General features: G+C 46.1%; 1 protein-coding gene across 1 annotated transcript in view; it reads left to right on the top strand.

Annotated features, from left to right (window-relative positions):
* TK2 (thymidine kinase 2) overlaps positions 1–24,265 on the top strand; it is a 268,608-nt gene that overhangs the window by 79,965 nt on the left and 164,378 nt on the right. Inside the window, exon 5 of the mRNA XM_078671285.1 lies at positions 24,116–24,205. Coding sequence (XP_078527411.1) covers positions 24,116–24,205 — 90 coding nt within the window. The remainder of the gene's footprint in view (positions 1–24,115; positions 24,206–24,265) is intronic.

Below are 24,265 nucleotides of genomic sequence, written 5' to 3'. Positions count from 1 at the left end.
GGCAAATTACAATTGTTTTAGTTTCTGTCAATTTGCCAAACACTTTTGTGTTTGAATACCAATTAGGCTCGTGCCGGCGGGGCACGACGTTACCACACAAAGGAAGAGGGAATAGGGGGACCCTCGGAGGGAGAGTCGTCCACATTTTAAATGACCTATTCGGTACACGTACGACATGGAGAGAGAGAGAAAGAGAGAGAGAGAGAGAGAGAGAGAGAGAGAGAGAGAGAGACGTGTACAATAATAGGCCATTTAGTGCGCACACAACACAAAACAGTAGGGGTCAGGTTATATAGGAACACAGACTGAGGGACGACGTAAATCCATACACTACGTACACATGAATTCGGGCGGGTAGTACATGTATTATATACAAAAACCCAAGACAAAACATAGAACGGTACTTGGCCAAAAAGAGATTTCCTCCTGCATGCTGCGCATCCTTAGTATCCTATTTAATTCACCTGGCTGCCTTTTGCTGTTGGCCTTGGTTGCAAATACTTACACCTTTGTCAATTGTTCGGGAACTAACCTGGTCGGGCTAATACTCACGGTGGGATCTTCGAATCGTTTTTAGCGAATGGGTATTCAGGCTGAGGCAACGGAGGGTGTCAGTCGGGAGAGCAATGGGCAGCTTTGAGTTTCACGTCTATGAGGGTGCAAGAAGGAGGTGGTAAATCTTAAACATCGACAATATTCCTAGTTTTCCAGGAGGAGGGTACTTGGGTAAACCTCACCCCGGAATATTCCTGAACCTTCCCCTATTTAGTTACCGTATGAATCTACTCTTAGGTGCACGTCATTCTTGGTTGCATTATCTGGGGTGCCGGTTTGAGTCATATTTTTGTCATACTGCAATAACCCACCAAGTTTCTGCTTCAGGCCACCCTTCCAGTCGCTGGGTTCAGAGAGAGAGACAGCCGTTTCTAAGTAAGGGAGTGTTATATTTTTGTTTGTTCGTCGTGTATAGGCATCATGTTCAGACCCCTTTTTCCCCATTCCATCGGCCGTTCGATCATCACTCAAGTCATACATAAAACATCTTTCTTATCAAGACAAACGTGTGCGACGTGTATCCAGTCGAGTTATACACATCCGGGCATACACGCGTGCATTCATATCACACAAATTCGTCACGTTCTCAGGGGCAGTCTCCATAGATATTATATAATTTTTCCCCCGCGGAACCATGGCGTGTTGCTTAGGTCTTCTCCATTCTTTAATCGATGTCCCGATGTGACCTGTAGAAAGAAGGGGAAAAGAAGGGGTGGGGGCAGCGTTTTAAAACACATCCGCGCGCATAAACCCGAAAAGGCTTTTACTTACCACATATTCGACCTATCTCCGCGGGATGCAGTCCCTTTCATCTCGGCGTTTTAAGCCCAGAGGGGCTGGTAGTGCGGGAGAGATAATCATTGATGGACTGTATATTGTATAGATCGCCCACGTGTGGTATTGCGGATCATGTGTAGGGGAAGGTCAAAACAAAAGGGTAGTCAGTGTAAAGTGGGGGTGAACTCGTGCTCTCCTTCGAGGAGGAGGGATGGTCTACAGTGGTACAGGGTCTTTTTTGTTCATCAGGCACGGAAACTAGAGGGGCTAGGTGGCATTCCTTCGGAGTGGCTTAGGGGCATCTGAAACAACTTCCCTGATATATGTGGCATATAAAGTAAAGGCTAAATACCGGGACCTTTATCGATTGCTTTACGTTGCACAAAAGTAAAAACACCCGCAACAGACCTGGACCATTCACATTTGCAATATTTCTGTGTACTCTGCTTTTTAACCTTTAAGTAATCGAATTGCTTTATTTCACCTGTATTTTTACGTATATCGGAAACAATGGCCATTTATTTCGAAACTTACCAATCCAAGTGCTACAACTATGTTTGCTTTTCACAAAGACTTTTATTAAAAGAAATGTTGCCGTACACATGCGGGCCTACAACCACGTGGGCCGGCCACGGTGCAGACTGGAACTGTACATGAGGGCATATTTATTTGAGGAAAACGTAACGGAGTCGGTGGTCGTTGATTACATAAAGGTACGATAAGTGCAATAAAATCATATCGAAAATTCATTGTGGGCAAGTACCATAAGTGTCGAAATTCGAACTTTCATCAATACTGTAATCAATGACGCGTCAGAACTTAACATAAATTCATTGTCCGAATGTTCAATCAATACCCATCCCCTCCCGCCATGCGCTTCAAAAAAACTGCATACATATCTCATGATATCAAGGCTGAACATCCGGAACACAACAGGGAGTTGCGAGTTTCGTTTGTACCGGCGCCATTTTGGGTGGGGTCAGGCAGGTCCATGTATAGTCAAAATGTCTTCACCAACTCATGGTTGGACCAGAGCCTCTTTCGGCAGTCCAAAAGTTTCGTTAAAGGGCAACAGAAGGGACCGGTGACATGAACCATCAATCAAAAAAAAAAAGGGGGGGGCAACAATCTTTCCTACCGGGTCATACTGGTGTTCCACCGGAACTGATCAAATCGGTAGTCTGCACTATTTTTGGTCATTCAAACTGAGGCTGGCGTCAGCATGAGGGCGCCAACGTCTCGTGGCTACGTCTTGGTCGTTCTGTGGACAATCATGGCAGTCATTCCCCATCGGGGGCCTGGGGCCCCTGCAGTTCTCATAGAATCTTCAAGGCTGAGGAGAACGCTTCTGGACGGGGGCCCATTTTCTGGTTGGTAGGCGACCAGGCCATCTTTTCACACCAGGCCCATTCCTGCAGAGTCGACCACCATTTTTAGGAGTTCTGCAGCTACCGGCAGTCACTGGGTCGCAAGAGCAGACGGACTCCAGCCTGTCGGGCGGAACGTTGTTGCACCGCCACAGTGGACGAGACCCTGCTGGGTGAGTGGAGCGTCGCTGCACTGCAAGAGTGGACGAACCCTTGTCGGGTGAGTGGAGCGTTGGCGGTGCAGCTGAGGGGCCTCCACCTGGGGAGGCGGGAGAGGCTCGTCCGCGCCGCCTCTTCCTCCCAGTGCACCCCACGCCGTCTCGCTGACATTCGTTATGGCTGGACCAGGCGATGAAAAAGAGGGGGGGGGTCGGAGGCATAAGCAAGACATCCTCCCCCCCGTGGCCTGCAAGGTGCCGGGAGAAGAAGGGAATGGGAGGACCAGTACATTCCGGGCCGGGCCATTCACCCCACGACTTCTCCGGCCGATGGCGGCCAGCTGCTCTTTGCCACGGCCACAGGAGCGGGTCCCCCGGTCAGCCAACCGCGGGGCTCGTCGAGCGGAACGCTGATACATCCTGGGGGCAGGCCTCGGCGCGTGGTGTCGCCTCCGGGCTATTTGCGCAATGGTCCTCCACCCCAGGCCGCCACCGACGCTACCTCGCCAGCTGATGGCTTTTGTAGACTTTCTAACGCCCAAAAACCTACTAAAAAGTAGCCCAAAGTAGCCCAACATTGCTACTTTGAGGAAGGAGGGACAGGAACGGCGTCAAGCAGACGGCGAAATGCATTGTGGGTATGTTGTTGCAGCCGTTTGCCATGTAAATAGTTGCTTAATATATATAGTTGTACAATAAAACGTTTTAACATGTCACTTTGCTGGAGTGTTGTATATTTATAATATTTGCGTAGGGTTTGTCGTTATTTGGGCGGGGTGGGCAGTGGAGCTGGGCTGTCTTGCAGTCATCATGGCGTTGAGTTCCGCTCTTCTCACTAGTTTCATATTTCTCCTGAGGGGTTGTTCCTAATGTTTTTATTTTATTAGGGGTGTCCTCCGGTGGAGCCAGATGATCTACCTCTAATAAATGGTCTGGGCTGAACCAACTACTGAACAATGGGGGGGAAGATAGGCATGACGGGTTACAACGGGGACAAAAGTCTGCACTACCTATCCTTCACTACTTTGCGGAGACTAGATAGAATATTTCTATTCTACAGTATTCGCAAATAGGGAATACCCAAAGAGAGAACCAATTCCAAACAGTCAGTGTTCGGACAAGCAATCAATCAATCAAATGAGGAATAAAATAGGCGCAACGGGTTACAACGGGGGCAAAAGCCTGCGCTACCTACCCTTCACTATCTGCAAAGAGAGAGATCTTCCTGTTCCTCCCTGTTTGTAGGCAGAGAAGATCCTTTCAGAGAACCAATTCCGAACGATTAATGTCCGGTCAAACAATCAATCAATGAGGGATAAAAATAGGCACGACGGATTACAACGGCGGCAAAAGCCTGCGTTACCTATCCTTCACTATCTGCAAAGACTAAACAGAGTATTGCGACTCTGTGCTTGTTTGCAAATAGAGAATGATCCAAAGAGAACCAATTCCAAAACAATAAATGCTTGGATAACAATCAATCAAAGGGAGAGGGAAGTAGGCGCGACGGGTTACAACGGGGGCAAAAGCCTGCGCTACCCACCCTTCACTATCTGCAAAGGGAGAATACTCCTATCCTTCCCCGTTTGTAGACAGAGAATCTCTCAGGACAAAACAATCAAATGCGTAATACTAGTATTTTCCAATGACAATCAAACAATCAATTCGCAATTTGTCGTGTTACACGACCTTACCCGGACCGTATGGACAGTTTCTCGTCTTCCGCTTCCAGCGCCCGATTGTCCTCGTAATTGTTGTGGCACTCCTGATGGTTCCCAGTCAGGACCGTAGATCACTCGAGAGAGGTCTGTTCGGAACCAGTGAAGTTCGGATGATCGGCTGCCAGACAAGGGTCTATCGGGGAGGAGCTCTTCCCGATCGTTGCAGTCGTTCACTCTGTCGTTGGGACCTCTCCCACTGGATCCACGTGTCGCTGATGGGCCCCACGTTTGGGACGCCAATTGTTAAACAAAGGGTTCAGGCAGATCAGGTCGATTATCCCTTTCAAGGTTTGCCCGGCGTTAGCCGCTTCTCACCCAACTCACAATTTATCAAATAAAGAGGCAGGCGCTGGAGACTGGAAGGCAGGAAACAGGAGTTTATTCCGACGGAGCAGAACACGTCAAATCAGACAACAGGGTATCTTCTCGAGGTGCTCTGGCCTCTTATACACAGTTTTATGGCTTTATTACATTTGTGACATCCGTGGTATTGCTTTGAAGTACGGAAAAGGCATCTTTGGAATCCCCGGTTCAGGCCCGTTCCCACACATATCTACAGTAGGAGTCCCCACCCCTAATCTCAGCATGATGGCTATCGCGCAGCTGGACATTCCGCTGGGAACAGGAATGCGGGTGATCGGTCGGATCTAAGGGTGTGAGGGCATTGATTAATCCCCGCTCCTTTGAAGTGAGGCGAGGTCCTACTGTTGGGGCAATAAACTGCATCTGTTGGGCTAAGTGATGGCCTGGGACCAGGCCGGACAATTGGGCAAGGAGGAAGGGGTTATCAAAGGGTCTGTTCTAAGGGTGGGATGAAAGAGCGAGGGGGCAGGGGTTTCAGCACGGGATGTGGCTCTGAGACAGGGTCGTGTTTAGGGGTGCGTTTATGGCCCAAGCAGGAGAGACCGGGGCCTGTCAGGGCGCGGGGGGGATACTTGCGAGGCTGGGGAGTGAGGGGGAGAGAGACGCGCAGGCTATTGGCAGTGGGCAGAGAGGTCATGACACACAAAATGGCTGCTGTCTATGTTCGCGATGGGGCCTAAAAAGGGGGCAAGATGGCGTGGCCACTGTTTCGTGAATTTCGCTTACTTTCAACAGTGGCGAGGGTGAACATAAATGAACACCGCTTATGTATATATACATTGTCATTTTCCACACTTGGAGGGGTAAGTTTAAGGAGAAATCGTAGGTGACCAACATTCGAACATTCACATGTTATGTTCGTAAGTTTCCACACTAAGGCCGTGCTCAAACAAAAATGACTTATTATAGCCTGTGGTGCCAAATGAATAATCATTCAACATATACGCTTACCGGCAGTGAGAAATCTTAAAAAATCAAAAAGTCCCGCGTCTGTATGAAGACCGCGATAGACGCGCCAACATGGGAACTGGAACACAATGCCTCTAGTTACAGGCATCAAAAAGGCCAGCCGCCATCATGGAAGGGTAAGTTTGAGAGGGAATCGTAGATAAAGAAAGACTTAGATCGAATTTAAAGGCAAGAATGATTAAAAAGACAAGGAAAGTAAAAAAAATAAGAATGTCCATTCTCCCTTTGAAAAAACAAATTCCAAATCACAAAGTTCTAGACAATGCTGTAGTACTTAATGTAAGAAGGATAGTTAACAATCATGATTTCAAAATGGACAGTTTTGTACTCAAAAAAATGCTGACTAGATGTGACAATTAGGTTATAATTGTTAGTATTCTGACACAGTAATTTCAAAATTGAATGATAAAAAACCCAACAGTTTCATATCATGAGTTCGCCATTACAGAATCATCACAAAATGCCAACAAGTTCGAAATCAGACGTTTACATATGTTATCGGTGTACCAATGGTTTCAGATCATAAGTCAACAATTATATAACAGATGTTAAACTTTTAAAACCTATATCAGCAGTAATAAATATTACAGGTAATCTAAATATGTAACAGAATGACATTCCTCAATGGAATTCAGTCCCTTATTGACACTGTCACAACGTAATATCCAGCGGCATTCGTTTTTATTCAGAACATTAGCAATACTGCCTCCTCTTGGAGATACATGTACAACTTCAATCACTTTTTTTATTGTTTTTTCCTACAGTTTTAGTTGGGCTCGTTGTACAGTATCCAATATACAGAAGAATGCGTTCATGCACAATACAGTACTATTGGTGCCTGTTACGCATGTAGCAGTACATTTGTCAACCATTAGAAGCATCCTGTCTACCCTGCAGCCCACTTTTCATTCTTACAGGAGCTATTTGACTTTTCTCAGGTCTCCAAAACATTGCTGACCTTCACAGAGCTGTGGCTTAGTCTGATGACTGCTTGTTTTCATCATGTGACTTTCTCTCTTTCCTATGGTTCCATTGCAGTCCAACCGTTCCAAATGCCCTTCTTGACCTTTAGTGAGTTACCCTACGTGTTGCCACAGTTTAAGTGCTAACTGCAATTGTAATATTTTTCCTCATTGTGCAACTTAATTTATCCTAGGTAGTGTAATCTTGATTAATTCCTCTGACCAATCCTTCACACAGATCTTCAATGTTTGGTAGGCCATCCATGCCATTAGTTGTGAGCACACTAACTCCCTATAGCCGTCACAGATGATAGGCGCCAATTGAATGTGAACCTGAAGACCACAGTATCTTTGAGATAATATAAAGAAAATCAGAGAAAGATTCACAATGTGATAGATTACTACCTGGAGGTCTATGAAAATCTAAATTATTTTAAAATAACACTAGTGCATGTTTTGATTGTATACAGAAAATGGAAAGTATATGCATATTTACACAGTAACGCAAAGGGCATTATTGTGTATAGATACTGTGTATAATAACCATTCAGCAACATTTAACACAAAAAGAAATCTAGAATAAATGTGTGTTTTCCAAATAAACATTTAGTTGAATATGTTTTGTTTGTGATGGCTCTATTGTGATTTTTGAAGTATAAAAATATTTATGAGTTATGGCATTGTTAAAGAACAGAGTAGGCAGGTTGTTTTGTTGTTACTTGTTCATTTTCCCTGCTTCTGCCACTCTACATTCTAGTAGTCAGGGGCCTTTTATCTTTCCTAGACCGTCACGGATGGAGACATTGCTCATCCTTAGCACAGGTCACCAGTTCTTCAGACGGTAAGCAAAATCACAGTGAAGCTTCAATGGACTCAGGAGTGAAGAAGTAAACTTTGTCCTCTTCAAGTGAACCCTGAAGGTTTATCATCATCAATATTCTTTATTCGATTTTAGTCAAACAAATCATAAAAGCACACAGATACTATCTTCAGAAAAATAAAACCACATATCATATCATACATATAAATGAAACTCCCCAGATAAAAATCAAGAAACATAAAAGCAGATAGTTGGACAATCTAAAAATTGAAGGTACAATATTGCTGGTCGGACTTGAATAAAATCTGATCTAAAAACAAAGGACGAATATACTAAACAAGTAGTCTGGAAAATGTTGAACATATAAAAACAATATGCAAAGTGTCAAACGTAGCAGCATGATCACAGAAACAACTCAGATTGCGTGTGCCAGCCCGCTAATAACGGAGGGAACAAGTTAAGGCAAAAATAGGTCAAAAGGCGCCTACGGTGAACTGGCATATCAAGCAATAAGTACGGTTCAATAGGATTTGTTGATTTAATCATTACATAATGCATAAAAGATTTCTTAGACCATGCATTTTGCACCCACTTTTCCTGAGCTTTGTCTAAAAAGGCGTTCTTAGCCTCTGCCTTATTGATTGATTCTGGGTTGTTGAATAACTCGGTGTTATACTGCTGCTGCTCAGCCTGAGTGTATGTGTGAATGGAATGTCTGTTAGTGTCAGTTGGAGATGGGCTGAGCAGCAGCGAGGCTACTCCTGGTGGGGCTCTCTCCTATGTAACTCCTTACCTTAATAAACCTACATGGAAAACTACCTGAATTGGACCTTCCTCATTTTACTACACTCCGGTGTGCCAAGGTTATTGAAGGTACACTTAACATAGTATATCATGGGTAAATGAAGCCCATGATCCAGCGCAAGGCAATCTCTTAGGATCCTTCTATTGAGTTCTAATTCCTCCCTGATCCAAATTGAAAGTCATAATATTACCGGGCAGACTTGGATAAAAAAATAACGGAAATATAGCCAACCCCCAATTCCTTATGTACAATCTCTAACATGACAGTTTGTGGAAACCTCAGGACCTTTCTTAGCAATTTATTTTCCGCCACCTGAATAAGCTCGCAATCCTTGTATCCCCAGATTTCATAGCCAAAACTTGTTGTTGAAATGCACTTTGTTTTTATAAAGATCAATAATTGATCTAATGTGGGGTTGGCCAAGCTGCTTTGAGAACTCCTTTAAACTATTAAATACTCTGTTAACAGACTGAGCCTGGACATTGAGTAAGAATTGCCAATTCAACTTAGTCTCTTCTAATAAGCCTAGATATCAAAATGTGTCTACCCTGCCGAATTCATTAGCTTTGTGTATGTAAGTTTTGGAGTTAGTATGAATGAATGAATTAATGATATTTTATTGTTTGGTTACTAAACACCATTACATAAAACCAAAATACAAAAATAGCCGCATTACAAAAGTTAAAATCAAGAAAATTTCAAAGATCAGTTTATCTAGTTGCTCCATGGGCCCTGATGATGCATCGGAAAAGGTTCAAAGGCCGGCAGGAGACTCTGTAATCAGACCAGTAGAAGTCATCAACATTGCCCGTGCTTGAAAGATGATCTTTCCAAAGACCGCCATATGCTTTACCGTGGACAGGGTATAAAGATAGATGATACCCTCCTTTGCAGTACGTAACCCCGATTGTCTTAGTAATGGCCTAAGATAAAGATTGCGGGCTAAACGCAGGGCCGGGCAACAAAAGAAGAGGTGGGCCAAGGACTTACGTTTGTACATGCAAAGCCTACATCACCGAGTACCTGAGCTGACCTGACCGCAAGGATATAGTTCTTTGAGGGGCAATGGATGTAGTCTGTAAGCCAAGATCTTATGGAGGGCAACACGGCCCACGGCCTGCGTGAGATGGTGTTTAGAGGTATGCAGGATCTGCGGGAAACACAGGGTCTCATGCAAGTCTTTTCTTCCAAGCGACTCCAAATCCAGTTCCCGTGACCTCGCACGCACTTGTTTTTTAATCGCATTTTTAATGGCAGGATATTTGACGTATTCGGGATTCCATGAATCCATGGCGAGATTGAGTTGAACCTTAGCCACTTCAAGGTTGGCCGACCAGGGATTCCCTGGCTCTCTGAAGGTACCTTTCAAGACTGCCTTCAGTGTGTTCTCCTGTGCCGCCGTTGTTAAAAAATAGTATTTGCTTAAGGCGGCCAGCTCTTCCAGGTTTTGCTGGTTGAGTGAGAATTCCAGGCGAATGAGTGTGTTTCTAGTGCACCTTGGCAGCTGAAAAAGTTTCTTATATGCACTACAATGGATTTTTTCTAATTCATTGCTCAGTTTGCCCGGAAATGCCTGTAGAGCATAGATGAGTGCCGGCATAAGCTTGGCTTTGAGTACTCTGTTGATGGCTGTGGTGGAAGGGCTGTATAAGGAGGCTTGCAGCTTGCAAATGGCATAAGTGATGGATTTGCCTTTAGCCTGAATTGTCTTAAGGTGGGCACTTGCGCGCCCTGATTCCTGAAAGCAAATGCCCAAATAGGTTTACCGCTGCGTGCTTTCCAGCAGGAGATTGCCTAGCCTCCATTTTAAAGATTTTTTCCTTGGGTAATGACCAAAAATAATTACTTTAGACTTATTAGGGTTTGCTACAAGCCTGTTTTTATCGTTGTATGCGGCAAGTGCCGTCAATGCCTTTTGTAGCCCCATTCTCGTGTGGTCCTGAAGGACCAGGTCATCCGTATATTGCATAAAATGAATTTTGGACCCACCAATCTTAGGAGTAGCCAAGGCAGCCCCGGTCAAGGCTTTCTCCATATCCGCTGTATGTAAATTGAATAATAATGGGGCAAACACACACCCTTGTTTTAGGCCTTTGTCTGTATTGATCTTAGCAGATGCGTGGTCCCTCGAGAGTTTAATTCGCACCCATGTTTTTTGGTAAAGGGACTGTATCGCTCTTAACAGAACCGGATTGATGTTCCATTGGACCAGCTTGTGCCACAGAATTGCGCGGTCTACCCCATCAAACGCCGCCGAATAGTCGATAAAGCAGGCGAAGAGGGGAAGACTTTTGCGTGTCCGTGCGCGGTGCGCCAGGAAAGAAAGTGCGATGATATTATCGACTGTGGCAGACCCAGGTCTAAATCCAGTTTGGCAGAATGGTAAGATTCCTTCAGCACTCGACCAGTCTGCGAGGTCCCTCAAGATGGCACTAGCGTAAGCTTTTTCCCTCAATATCCAGCAAGGCAATCATGCGGTAGTTGGAAGGTTCAGTTTTTGGGCCTTTTTTGTGGATGGGCTGTAGGAGCGAGCCTCTCCATGAATCTGGCACGTCCCCCTGGAGCCAGCATTCAGAGTACAAGTGGGTCAGATTTTTAGACCAAAACTCGATGTTTGCCTTGAATAGGTGTCCAGGGAGACCATTAAAGCCTGGAGCGGCGTTTTGTCTGATATTTTTTATAATGTTGGTAACAAGCAATTTTTCCGGTGGTGCCATCTTTTTGATCAACGGGTCTAGGTTGTCTCCAGCAATTGGTGTTTCATTTTGCATGTGAGCAGGGCCGTCATTAGTATAGAGTGCTTTTACATGGGCGACCCAAGTGGAGGCTTCAAGGGAGTTTTCTCTGTGGTTTGGGCCTCGACCCAGGTTGCATATATACTTCCAAAACTCCTGAGATTTTCCCGGGCTCAGCAAGTCGAAAATTCTTAACCATTGTGAATCGCAATGGGCACGTTTTGCTGCCCAAACCTTCTTTGCGTGGCTTTTTTTGGCTTCTTGTAATTGAGTCTTGTGTAAACTTGTCCCGGTTTTGCGGAAGAGTTTGCGTTGCTTATTTAGTTTTTTGGCGCTTGTTTTAATTTCAATATTGTGGCCATATGTAGGTACAGGACGCCCGTGCGATATGCTGTTCAAGCTCCCGCGGAGGATCGCCGCCAAGGTCTCTGTTGTAGCATTCCAAGTTTCTATGGCGCCCTTTTTCTGTGCGCTCGGTGGCCAACCTGCCCAGCTGTTGAATCCGGTGATTGCGGTCTGTTCCCATTTGATCCTTCTGGGCAGCTTTATTAGTTCTTCTCCATTGGCTACTCCGATGAGGTCGAGCTTATTGCGATGGTCCACTGTGATGTTCAGAGTGACGGTTAGAGCAGCGTGGTCACTATCACCACGTGGATGGACTAAGAAGTTTGACATTAAAAGTTGGAGTTTGCCACTTAGGATTATGTAGTCTACCGTAGTTTGGTTATTAAACGTGGGACCGACAGTCAGCCCAGGGCTGTTCTTTAGTAGGACTGAATGCGCCGTCGCCAGGTTATAGGATTTAAATAGGTCATTCAGAGCGTTAGAGGCCCCGGCCTGGGGCCTACGTGTGGTTGAAACCCCAATGTTATGGGTGTTAAAATCACCAAGAATAATGCATTCAAGGCCCGCGAATTGAAGCAGTAAACGCTCGATGTGGCGTATCAGCGTGGCCGTGTTAGATGTTGACCCGTGGGGGTTATGATAAAGATTAATTAGTAAAAGTGAGAAGTTACTGTTTGTCAAGCGACAGCCTTTCAGGATGCCTGCCTGGAAAGTGTCCGGCAGGTTAGGTATTTCTGCAAATTCCAAACTAAGTGAGTGTTTTATGTAGACGCATATCCCACCCGAGGGTCTACCGAAAATGTTGAACTTTTTTGCGGGTTTTCCATACTCCGCGTATCCTTTCAACGAGAGAGGATGGGTTTGCCAAGTTTCTTGTGTACAAATTATGTCTGCCTCCTCCATAAATGACACCGCAGTTTGCATGAGAAGCAGCCTCCTGAGCCCAGCAACATTCCAAGATATGATTTTCAAACTCATCGAAGACCATTCCTTTTCTGGGGGCTTTAAGTGCGTGTTGGTCGTGCCTCGATAGGAGTGGCCCCTGGCATTGAGGCGAGGACCATTAGGTCTTGGAATTTAAGGCCAGCGGCAGCCAGGACCAGTCCTTATTCACGGGTCCCAGTGTTGCGCATGTGCGTGTGCAATGGATTGGATTCGTAGTAATCTTTATAGGAGTTCTGATGGGTTGACCAGTGTTTGTGCCGCCTTTGGACCCCTGGAGAGTAGGTCCCATTTTTGACGCATAGGTGCGGAGCGCATGTAAACATGGAAGCTCTCCAGCTGGTTGTGCCGTGTTTCCCATCTTGGTATTTGCCGACTGTGTTTTTAATATGAGAGGATATTTTTGTGAGCGCTTGGGTTTTATCTTTATACCCCAGCTTTCCAGTAGCTTATGCTGGCTTTTCAAGACCTCTGCCAATACCGGGCTCGTGAAGGTTAGCTCCTTGGTTTCGTTTTTCTCTTCCGCGTCTGGCGGTAGGAAAGAGATGGTTTCAATGTCAGTGGATTTTATTCCCTCCAGCCCTGGGATATTTGCACAGAGTTTCAGGAGATTACTACGATTGAGAATATCCCACCTCCCCTGCGAGGCGTATTCTGGATACAGCATAATTTCCCGGTCCTGGGGTTGGGCATGATTTGAATAACCAGCGGAGTCCACGGCCTGACCGCCTGTTTGTGATGACCGTGAATAGCCAGATGAGAGGGCACTTACCTGCCCTTTTGACCCCGTGGCTCGTTGGGAGGCAATCATTTGTGGAAAGCTAGGGGGGTGATTATTAAATTAAATGTTTTCAATACCCTTGGTATCTAAGACGGCCCGTTGCACCTGATGCGCGCCATGCGTCATCAAAGTTAATGGGACAGTGACCAAAGAATGATTTAAGCGAGCGTCATACTCAATGGTGCAAGTTTGAGTCGCTTCCGCAGCGTTTTGGCCTTGAGGATCACTTACAAGGCATGTAGTTGGTGCTGTTGGAACTGGCCGGGGCACTACCGGGGAGGCAACCAGCCCTGGTTTTATTACTGTGTCAGGCAGATAAAGGACTTCATGTTTTGGTTCTAAGATTTCTGATGTTATGGGGGTTGCAACTGGTTCAGTCATTTCCGGTGTCTCTGTGTGGCCTTGCTTCTGATGGCCGGGACGTAGCCATTTCCTTATAGATTTATTTTTGTTCGCCTTGTTCAATTTTTTAAATTTTTTCTTATTTTTTCTCTATAGATTCTTTTGGAAGTCTAGGCTGGCCGATGTGTGAATCTGCTCCCGAGCATGAGTTTTTGTTATGATCGGTGAGGCCTCTACGGAGTTTGCGTTGTTCGTCGATGGGGGCTCCACCCTGACAAATTTATTTTCATTTTTTTCCTTACAGATTTCTGTGCTGTCTAGTGAAGAGATGTTTATGCCTTCTTTTTTTGACGAATCAGGCACGGGTGCCTTTACTTTTAATTCCTTATTCTTGCCAGCTTCTATTTTGAGGTCCTCAATTAGTGTAGACATAATGTGCGGAAGTTGTTCTAGATTTTTCAAAATAGGACCGCAACTACATGGTTCAGGCTTAAAATTTGTGCTATCCTGTGCTCTGCGGATCAAGGAGTTCAAGTGATCCAATTTAGCATCGACCCCAGAAATTAAATTTGCCACTGTTTGTAATATGTTTATCTGGCCATCAAGCTTATCGGCGTGCATGATTGCAGCTCCAGTCATGGAAATAAGAGTCTCGTTGATCAATGTTAGATGGTCTACAAACACTGGGGGGCTATCCCCCCTTTTGCATGTTGTGGGTGGTGACTGAGACATTTTGTCTTGATCCAGGGAGCTGCAGCTCAGCAGGATCGGAGACTGGGTGTGCCGGGCCGATGATACTATGGTTGCTCCACCTTCGTCAGGGCCTTTGCTGCTACCAGACGCGTCAAGTATATGCTCTCCGTTTGCTGATGCACTGCGGCGTGGGTATGGGCTGTTATGATCATCATTCATTAAGGCCCCGTTTGGGGGCAAATCTAGTTGAAGATTTTCTAAAGCTTGGGGGGGCGGAGTTGTTGTTCTATTGTGCACGAGCCTAAATACTTCCCTGTCAGCTGGCTCGAACTTGAGCAGGTCATCCCCCTGAAACGTGGTTATTGTTGGTGATAGGGGTATCCCTGGGGCCTGCGCCGCGATAAAGCTCGAGCTCTGGCCCTGGCCGTCCTCAGAAGATTTAGTAGACGAGGTACAGCTCTGGGGCCTCAAAGATGCAGCGAAACTTATTACCAGAGGGTACAAGAAAGTTCTTATGTCTCTATTTCCTGGAGGCCCAGTGCTGGCTACAATAGCGCCTGGGCGTGGGGTTTGGTAGGCTCGATTATGACACTTCCCCACTTCCCCTGCTTGCGGCAATGCATTGTTCAATGGCTCTGTCGGTGCCGGGCACACCGTCAGTAAGCCTGGGAGCGTTGGAGTGGCTCCTGTGGCTCCAGATGAATCCAAGAGGGCCCCCTCCAAAAGAACTGGCCCATGGTAGAGCACCCCCACTCCAGGGGGGTAGAAGAGTTTTGCCTTCCGTCTTCTGGCAGATCTATGGGGGCGAGGCTTTGCCTGTGTCTGGGCCTGCAGTAAGGTCGAATTTCTAGTCCTCATTATTTCGCCTTTCTCCTTCCTCCTTTCTCCTGTGATTTCCCATTAAAATCCAGCTGCGTTTGCGTTCTGGGATGGTCGGGACCGTGGAGCTGAGGGCAATAATCCCGCACTCCCCTTGAAGTGAACCCAAAGGTAGACCGGCTCTCTATACACCTTCAATTCGTAGTCCTCCTACACTCTGATTCACTTAAGGTTAGAGTCTTTTTTCTCAATAGGTGTGTGGTCCAGGTGGTCAAACTCAACAGTGTCGGTGGCGGCGTTGTTATCACAGCGCTCAATGCTCAATGCTCCACACAGCGCTCACGCCTGCCTACCTCACATTTGTACTTTGGCACCAAAGGCAGTGGGCGATGGGCGATTACACAAGGGTCCAAGGTGTGACAGCACCCCCCCCCCTGCTAGCAGGCGTTGTTATCACAGCGCTTAGAACAGCGCTCACACCTGCCAGCAGCACCTGCGCCGTGGTCCTCGGAGCTTAGTCCTTTATCCTGAGCCTGTTTGTATTTTCGTGGGGGGTATTCAGAAAGTGTTTTGTTTTTTACGAAGAGGCAGCTAATCCTAACTCAGTGCCTTGCTCGGAGCTTGGAACGCACAGATACACGAACGGGTGCTCTCACCTTCCGCCTGCCAGCAATCCGCAGCAGCCCGCACTCCCACCTGCTCACCTGCTTACCGTGTCGTCATGTCGCTTTGTCGATGGAAGGCCAGGCCAGGCCAGACTACACATCCAGCCGCACTCAGGCCAGCTGTCAGCCAGCCAGCCAGCCAGCGGACGGAAGAGCAGGCGAATGAAGTAGCGGGAGTGGCGGTAATAGTGGCGGAAATAGCGGCTGTTTTCGGGCAATTTTCAGGCTCTCTCAGACGCAGATGCCGCGTGGTTCTTAGGCTCCTTAAGCTTATTAACGGGTTTGTGGTCGCGATCGCAGATGCTGTTGAAAAGCCGAGACAGCAATCACCGTGACCTCCTTGCTGCAGTGAAAATGGCTGTCTGGCGTTCTGGCGTCCTCGAACAGGACACGAGCTCCCTCTCTTTTGGAGTTAGTACTACCAGGGCCAAGTACCATAGTGTGAGGTTTAGTGAAATTGACTGTCAAACCCAAGTCATCCATAAATAAAATAAATAGAGCTCTTCTTCACTGTGATATACTTATTAATTAACAAGTTGATGGTTACGGTTTTGTTTGATCGATCCCCGACGAGGTCTGAATCCATATTGGATATCTGACAGTTATTTATTATCTTCTGCTCACTCTGACAGCCTCTTCAGCAGGATGCGCCCTAAGAATTTTAACTTCCACATCGATTGAATATATTGGCCTGTAACAGGCTGGGTCGGCTCTGTTCCTTTTTTTGAATACCGGTATAATTACTGACTTTTACCATGAGGGGGGAATATGACTACGAACGTCAAGTGTTGTGTAATAATAGGGACCAAAGATCAACATGAGATTTTTATAGGTTTCCTGGTTTGTCATACAGGCCCGGGGCTTTTCCGGAGGGCAATGCCAGTATATCGTCCTCAACGTCCTCCCAACTACAGAGGATTACCTTCCTCCTACGATGATGAACGTAGGAGGAAGTTACCATTTCCTCTTTATAGATAATCTCAAAATTATCTGGGGGGGGGGGGAGAATAGTGAGAGCCAATTTGGGCTGAGCATCTGAATGGAAAAGGGGCGTTTCACCACCTCCCAGAATGTTCTGCTACCTCTAAGTCAGAGGTCTTCAAACTTTTGTAGGTTGAGCCCCCCCAGCTGAATTTGTTTAGATGTTGGGCCCCCCCTCACCTGACAGAAATTTCTAGAATGTGGTACACTACATAATCGACCACCACGCGCATGTCGCGGGCCTAATCCGGCAAATAATGTTGAACACAATAAGAGTGTTTAGTAAACTGCAGGTTTGTGAGTGGGTGTGGTGAAATGACAGAGGTTTATTTCACTGCACAAAACACCATTTTTCAAGATAAAATGTGTGCAAATTATTTTTACTAGGATGCTTTGTTTTACACATGACATAGATTAGTAATAACACAACCAACGTAAATGTGAAGGGTGTGCTGGTTTTTAGCCACAGAGACTGTCAATCTGTCGATGGATTTTAGCTACTGCCATCCTCCGGTTGTGCTCCACATCCAGTCTTGAACGGTACTTAGTCTTTAATACCGCAAGTGCTGAGAACCCAATCTCACATAAATAGGACAAGCTGAAACGTAAGGGAGTTCTGATAGCAGTTTCTCTCAAAGCTGAATATTCTGCAGACCTTTTCAACCAAAACAGTGATTGTAAAGGAGACCGTGTTATCAGATTTTTCGAGCACTCCCTAGCTCAGAGTTGGTACACGAGAAACAATTCTTCTCTAGAAACCATTAACAAACGTTTTGCGCAGCATTATAATGGGATAATTGCCCACCAACCAGTTACGAATCCGAAGACAAAGGTAAAAGTCCACAGAGAGGGTGTTGAGCGAACACCTAATTGAGAATTCCTTAGTGGTACGATAGGTTGCTTGCCTGAAGCAGGGGGGGTTTAGGACAAGTCAGGTTTATGTTAAAATAGAACTGATAATAAATTAATGATGTTGTCTATTTTACTTCAGAGCAATGTTATCTGACAGAATTTTTGGTGGCTGGAACATGTTAGGTATTTTAGTTGCCCTGGGCCAATACTATTTTGGGGGCCCCTGTTCAGAACAGCTTTGAGATTGAATGATTCATTTTCAGCTCTGCCATACCCTCTTTAGCCAGGCTACTAACAGTGCACAGGCGCTAAGGTTGAAATTCTAAGTGTTTACATCTAATATTCAGAGACAGCGATGTCTGTTTTTACTGTTGTAACAAAGCAGCAGCCCACTAATTTTACAGCGAATAATATCTGTGATATCGTCCATTTTTTCATATATGAGGACCCTTTTTGATCTAAAATAAACTTTTTTATGGTTGTTGCATGAAACAAAAACATTTCTCAGCAAATAATAATCGGCTCTCTCACATCAATCTCATTGAAAAGAAATGAAACAAAATGGTATTTTCAAGAATTTTGTTTAGGAATTATTCCAGGCCATCAGGGCAAAAACAGAGCTGCCTCTATCAGGGGGCCCCCTGAAAGGCTGGATTGGAGTGCATGTAAATGTGTCCGTTTGTAATTTAGGACGGAAACCTTGATGGGGCACGACATGCACATACTTGTGTACAGGGGCGCAACTAAACCCGAACTTCGGGTGGGGGCTAACGCTCCCAGCCAGGTCTGGCCCTAGCACTGGTCGCACAAAGTGCAAAGGTTTGTTTTGGCGCCCCCTCCCCCATTTCCTCCTCCTCTATGAATTTCCTCACTACCCCTCACCAACAATGCACCTCATCTCTCTATGGCACCTTTCGGGCAAACATTTTGTTTTTTTATAGCACTACTCATGGTTTACTCACACTCAGTTCTTTGATCTGCATGGTACATTAAGCCTCTGCACTGTGTGGGTGGCAGAAGTGCCCATGTGAGTGCCCGCTGAGCCATGCGAATGTTTGAGAGTAGGGGAACAGGAGTGACTGCAGGGTGCGTGAGGTGACCATATGAATTTGGGTGCGGATGTAAGTGCAGAGTGGGACGAATGAATTTATGGTTAGTGATGCTCTTATTTGAGGGACATTGCAGATTGAGCAGTAAGGGGGACAGGTGAGTGAAGTGTCACATGAGTGCAGGGTGAGTAGTGTGCTTGTGTGACTGCAGGGTGAGGAACAGGGTGAACAGTGCAAGTGCATTGTGAGTGCAGAGTGATCACTGTGAGTACAGGGTAAGCGGGTGAATGGTGTGAGTGCATCCGGATCAGTGTGAGGGCATTGTGATAGCTTTGAGTGCAGGATGAGCATGAAACTGAAGGGCGAGAATGAGGAGCGAGTTGTCTGACTGCAAGGTGCATTCCCAGACAGTTGAAGTAATTCAGCAGGGTATTGACGGCAGTGTAGGATTTCAGATATAAGTTAAACTATTGCTGTTATGGCTCAGGGTGGATGAAATAGATGTGCTGATCTTGCAACAAACTTACAGTCTTGTGATTAGGGTTGCCAGCTCATTATTTTGATGTCCTAGGCAGTAAAAAAATACAAAATAAACAGTCACCTAAAGCTGTATGGTCAGCACTTGTCTCTGCATACTTTGAACAGCAAATATAAATAGAAGCACTTTTAATTGTGTTCTAGGGCTGCCTGAATGATCCATGACTGATAATAAAATGTAACAAAGACAGAAAAGTCACATTACAAATGTATACATACTTCTTTATTTATAAGCATATTTAGTGTCAAGACAAGCAATTTCCAGGCTGTTTAAACAACACATGGCTGGCTGGCATTTTTCGTTTGGCAACTTGAAGCCCTGTGGACATTGCGTGCCTGCCTGTGTAAATTTAAAAGAAACTTTGTCTCCTTTCTGCTAAAACCTAACCCTCCCAGGATGGGGTTAAACTCATAGAGCTGAAATGCTTCAGTTGCTGTGGGAGGCAGGATGTCTCTGCTAAAACTGAAAGCAAGTAACAGACAGTCATTTCATCTGCAGTGGGAGGCAAAGAGTCTCTTCTTCTATGAAATCGAAGTATGTTCCTTTTGCTTTCGGTTTTAGCAGGAGACTCCCTGCCTCCCACTGCAGCTAAAATGTTTCAATTAACCCCCTCCTGTGACAGTTAACTCAGCTCTTTGCGAGACAAAAGCATGGGCACATCGTGCCTTATCTATTTCCCCTTCCACCCTCTGTTACCGGAGCTTGCCAATAAAAAAAAGACTTGCGACATGGGGCAGTTCAAGACTAACAAAGAAAGGTAAGATCCTCGTGTGGAGTGCGCGCCCTCCTGAGTTGGTGTCGCACCCCCCTGGGGGGGGGCGCCCCACAGATTGAAGAACTCTGCTCTAAGTGAACAAGCTGCCAGTAGGTCCTCCCAGGCCTCCCTTTTAAGCACATCTTTACGTGCCCTACAGGTGGCTGTGTACATGCACCTGGCCTCCGTCACTGCTGTTGTACATATCGGTTTCTGATGAAAGGCCACCAACATGGCCGTATGTGACTTAATGCACATTTTATCAAACCACTTAGGTCCTGAAAAGGCTGACTGGATGTTTGTAGCAATATGCTCAAAATAGATTACAATCATTGCTCTCAGACTGTAAACTGATTTCAAAATGTGTGTGGAAAGATATTACCAAATTTTTTAGGAAGTCATCAGAGATTATTTGAGCACATCTTAATCTGCGGCCCTGAACCATTGGGGCAAGTAGCCCCTTATGCAATTGTGACTGTTTAATAACTTATGCGTCTATTCTGAACTCAGCACATATTGGGTTATGAACGCTATAGGTACTTCGCATGGTTTTAAACTCAATAAGGGAACCAAATAGACAAGCAGATACAATAATATAATTAATTGTGGTGCTGCGGCCTTTGCCCTTTAAAGTAGGTACTTGGCTGTCCGTAAAAATCTCCTCTCTGGATAACAAATTAATAAGATTAAATTTGGCGAGTGCATCATTTATATACTCCACCTGCTGGGAATGACTAAAATACACCTGTTTAGAAGCAGGACATGGATCTTTCGTCCCTGCAATCGTGCCACATGACTTACAAGGGTGCAAGTTAAAATATCCTGAAAATTTGGATAGACATAGGTTTAAATTAAGACAATGTATATGTTTCTAAAAGTTTCCTATCTCTGTCACAGGGGTATCATGATGAAACTGAATTGTAAACAATTACTAACAGCTTAAGAGTTATCAAAAATTAACACACTTAAAATATCCTGTGAATCCAAAGAAACAATCTCCATGTCACAACCTAGACACAGTGTGACGAAGGTCACAAGACCCCCCTTCCGTCTTTCTTGAGGTGAGGGCTTGGCATTCACAGAGAAAGTGGCAAATTCGTCCATACTCCAATCACCACTAGAATTCCAGGTCTCTTGTAGGCAGATTACTTCATTTGAGTGCAATATTGACATTTCTTGCTCATCATTTAGAAAACGCCTCACTCCAGCAACATTCCAACCCTGGATAGCGAGTAGATAGATACCTGGGCGGTGGACAACCCTTTGTCCCCCCTGAGGGCACGTCCAGGCGGGCTATGTGTCAATCTTGCTCCTCTAGATGTGCTAATGGTGCAAATCTGTTACTTAGCTGCAAGTCCTTGCAGGGCCCTTTACCTGACACAGTGGGGCACCCATTCAATAAAGGTTGACTAGCTGGGACCTCCACCAGGTGCCTCACGCTCTGCGGAGGGTAAAAAAAGCCCAGAGGATAAAGTAGAATGTCAGCCCTCTGATTTGGAATGGAACAGTCACCTCTCCGGTTAACTCTCCCAATAAAGAGAATTAGCCATCATTCATTTTATACACCAGTGTTAGATTTGGGGGTCTCTGGTTGGCACAGGTAAGTACTTGTAACAAGCAGGGACCCTCTCCACTAGTCAGGGCAAGGGACTTACTCTTTAAAATAACCCCTGCTCACCCTCTAGGTTGCGTGGCACAAGCAGACAAGGCTAATCCTCAGAGCCTTATTGGTTCAGCATTTATGACCATATACAGTAACTCCAGAATACACCACAAATGGACACCAGTCCAGTTTGTATTTAAAAAAAATAGGTACTTTATATATAGATTTAATCAGATTTACTACAAGACCAAAATAACGTTTCAAATCAAGCCACCATATTATTCAGAAAAGCGTTATCGTTAAAAAGTGTACTTCTTGAGTCCTGTTCGACTCGGTCTCTTGGTTCAGTGCGTTTGGCAATGAGAAATGCACAAAAAGAGTCAACCGTGCGCAGCGGACGCATCTGTCCGGTGCGTACAGGGATGGGGTTCGAGTCGATCACAGTACCTTAGCTGCAGGGTTCGTCGTGCACAGTGCGGAAAAAGCGAAGGCGATGCACGCTGCTTTGTTGGCCTGGAACGGTGCGAGCTCCGGCTCGTGGGCGTCGGTAGTCCGAGGTGTAGATCGAGGAGCTGGCTTTGATGCAGGCAGACGGTGCGGAGTGCGGGGTGTTCGCTTGTTATGCGGCATACGAGCCGTACCTTTCGTTGGGGCTGCGGACGAGATGCAGGCCGGGCGACACGGAGCAGCCTGTTCGAGGCGTACGGGCAGGCTCCTTGGTGCGGCGCGGTCCCAGAAATCAGGAGCGTGGTGCGGGACGACTGGTACGCTTCGTGCGTACGGGCCTTACATGCCTCGCGCTGTGCCTCCGATCTCACTTCTAGCGGTGGGGGCGGCGAAGCGTTCAGTGCGGCTCGACAGGGAGGAGGAGGCAGGGTGCGGGCGGCCCAAGCAGGACGAGATGGACACGGCTCAGGCAGAGCGGAGTCACCCGTGGCGGGGCGGCCAGGCACAGGCTGCACGATAGATGGGGGTGAGGCGCCCTTGGGATCGCGGCTTCCAGCGGCACAGAAGATCGAGCAAACGTCCAGGAGCTCTTCAGGAAAGGCAGGAGAGAGTCCAATGATCCTGGGACTCTGGTCAGAGGGCAAGCTCAGTTCCAAGCCCTTGGAGATAGTTTGAATGCACAAATAGCCAAAGTCTCTTTCAGTCCTTCTCTCCTTTCTCAGCAAGGCACCCACTGCAGGCCAGTCCCCCAGGTCAGGGACAGTACTCCTCCTCACAGCTTCTTCCAGGACCTTCTAGTCGGGCAGAGGTTCTTCCTGGTCAAACAGGATCTGATTTCTTAGGAGCAGGGCTCCCACATTTATACAGCAAATCTTTTGTTCTTGTAGGCCAGGGGGGCCTTTGCCTAATCCAGTCCAGTTCCTGAGCACTTTGTTTTGACAACCCTATTCAGAGTCAAGCGGCACTCCTCCCACCCATCCTGGTGTAATCTCTCTATTCACCACCTGGCAGCCCCGACTGTCTCCTGGAATTCCCCAGCCCTGTCACTCACACAAACCAGACAGCAGATACACATAAGAGCAGAGGCGGGCTGAAATGGTTAGGCAAGCAAACACCAGCTTTCTAACAGTGGTGTTTGCAAACACAGGATATTAAAATAAACTTTACTAAAATATGTATTTTATTATGCTGAGTTCAGGCATACCAAACTTGACTTTCTATCATGTTCCCTGAGCCTGCTGGGATTATAGAGTGTAATAATTCCAGCAGCCCCTTCTGGCCTATGAGAACAGGTAGCTTTCCAATAGTGAAAAAACAAAAATGGCTGTAATTCACTATTAGGACATGCCACACACATCAGGGCTTGTCCTACCTTATGCTTACAATGCACCCTGCCCTTGGGCCTAACATAGGGGTGACTCACATGAAGTAAAGGGGAGTTTTAGGGGCTGGCAAGTGTGTGCACTTGCCCAGCCAGCATGACAGTACCAGAATGCACACAGGTTCTGCAATGGCAGACCCTAGACACATTTTACCAGGCTGCTTCTGTGGGTGGGACAACCAGTGCTGCAAGCCCACTAGCAGCATTTGGAGTTACAAGCCCTGGCACTCCTGGTGCACTTTACTGGGGTCTGACAGTAAACCAAATAAGCCAATCATGGAAACCAATCAACATATACACTTTGTATAGGGAGCACTTGCACTGTGGCACTGGATGGCAGTGGCACAGTGCCCTGAGCAGCTAACACCAGCAAAACACATGAGGCACATCAGCAAAGAGTGGAAGGGAGACTCACGCCAAAGTGCCAGGTCTAACAACCAGTTGTTGAAATATAGAGTTAAATGATAAGCAAATGTGAGAATAATGGAAACCGCAAGATCCCATCCCTTTTCTCCACCCTTAATGAGTTCATGGTTTTGCCTCAGTTATAGTCCTGTTTTCTCTATATTATTTTGATGGCATATCACACAGTATTATTTATTATTCGGGGGTGTTAAAGAATTGGGATTACCGTCTTGTTAAATATTCTCATAAAATGCAGCTTAATTCATTTTTATTTCATGTCGTCTAGGGGTTAATGTATCAAGATTCTTCACGATGGGGCATAACCTTACAGACCTATGTCCAGCTTACAATGTTAGATATGCATACAAGGCCCATGGTAAGTACCGTCCTTTAATACTTAAATGACATTGTTTTGCTTTTGCGTAGTTCTTCATTA

Source organism: Lissotriton helveticus, chromosome 12, assembly GCF_964261635.1.
Source record: "Lissotriton helveticus chromosome 12, aLisHel1.1, whole genome shotgun sequence".
In the NCBI taxonomy this organism is placed as follows: Eukaryota; Metazoa; Chordata; class Amphibia; order Caudata; family Salamandridae; genus Lissotriton; species Lissotriton helveticus.
The sequence above is the reverse complement of the archived record's forward strand: the minus strand, read 5'-3'. Positions and strand labels throughout refer to the sequence as shown.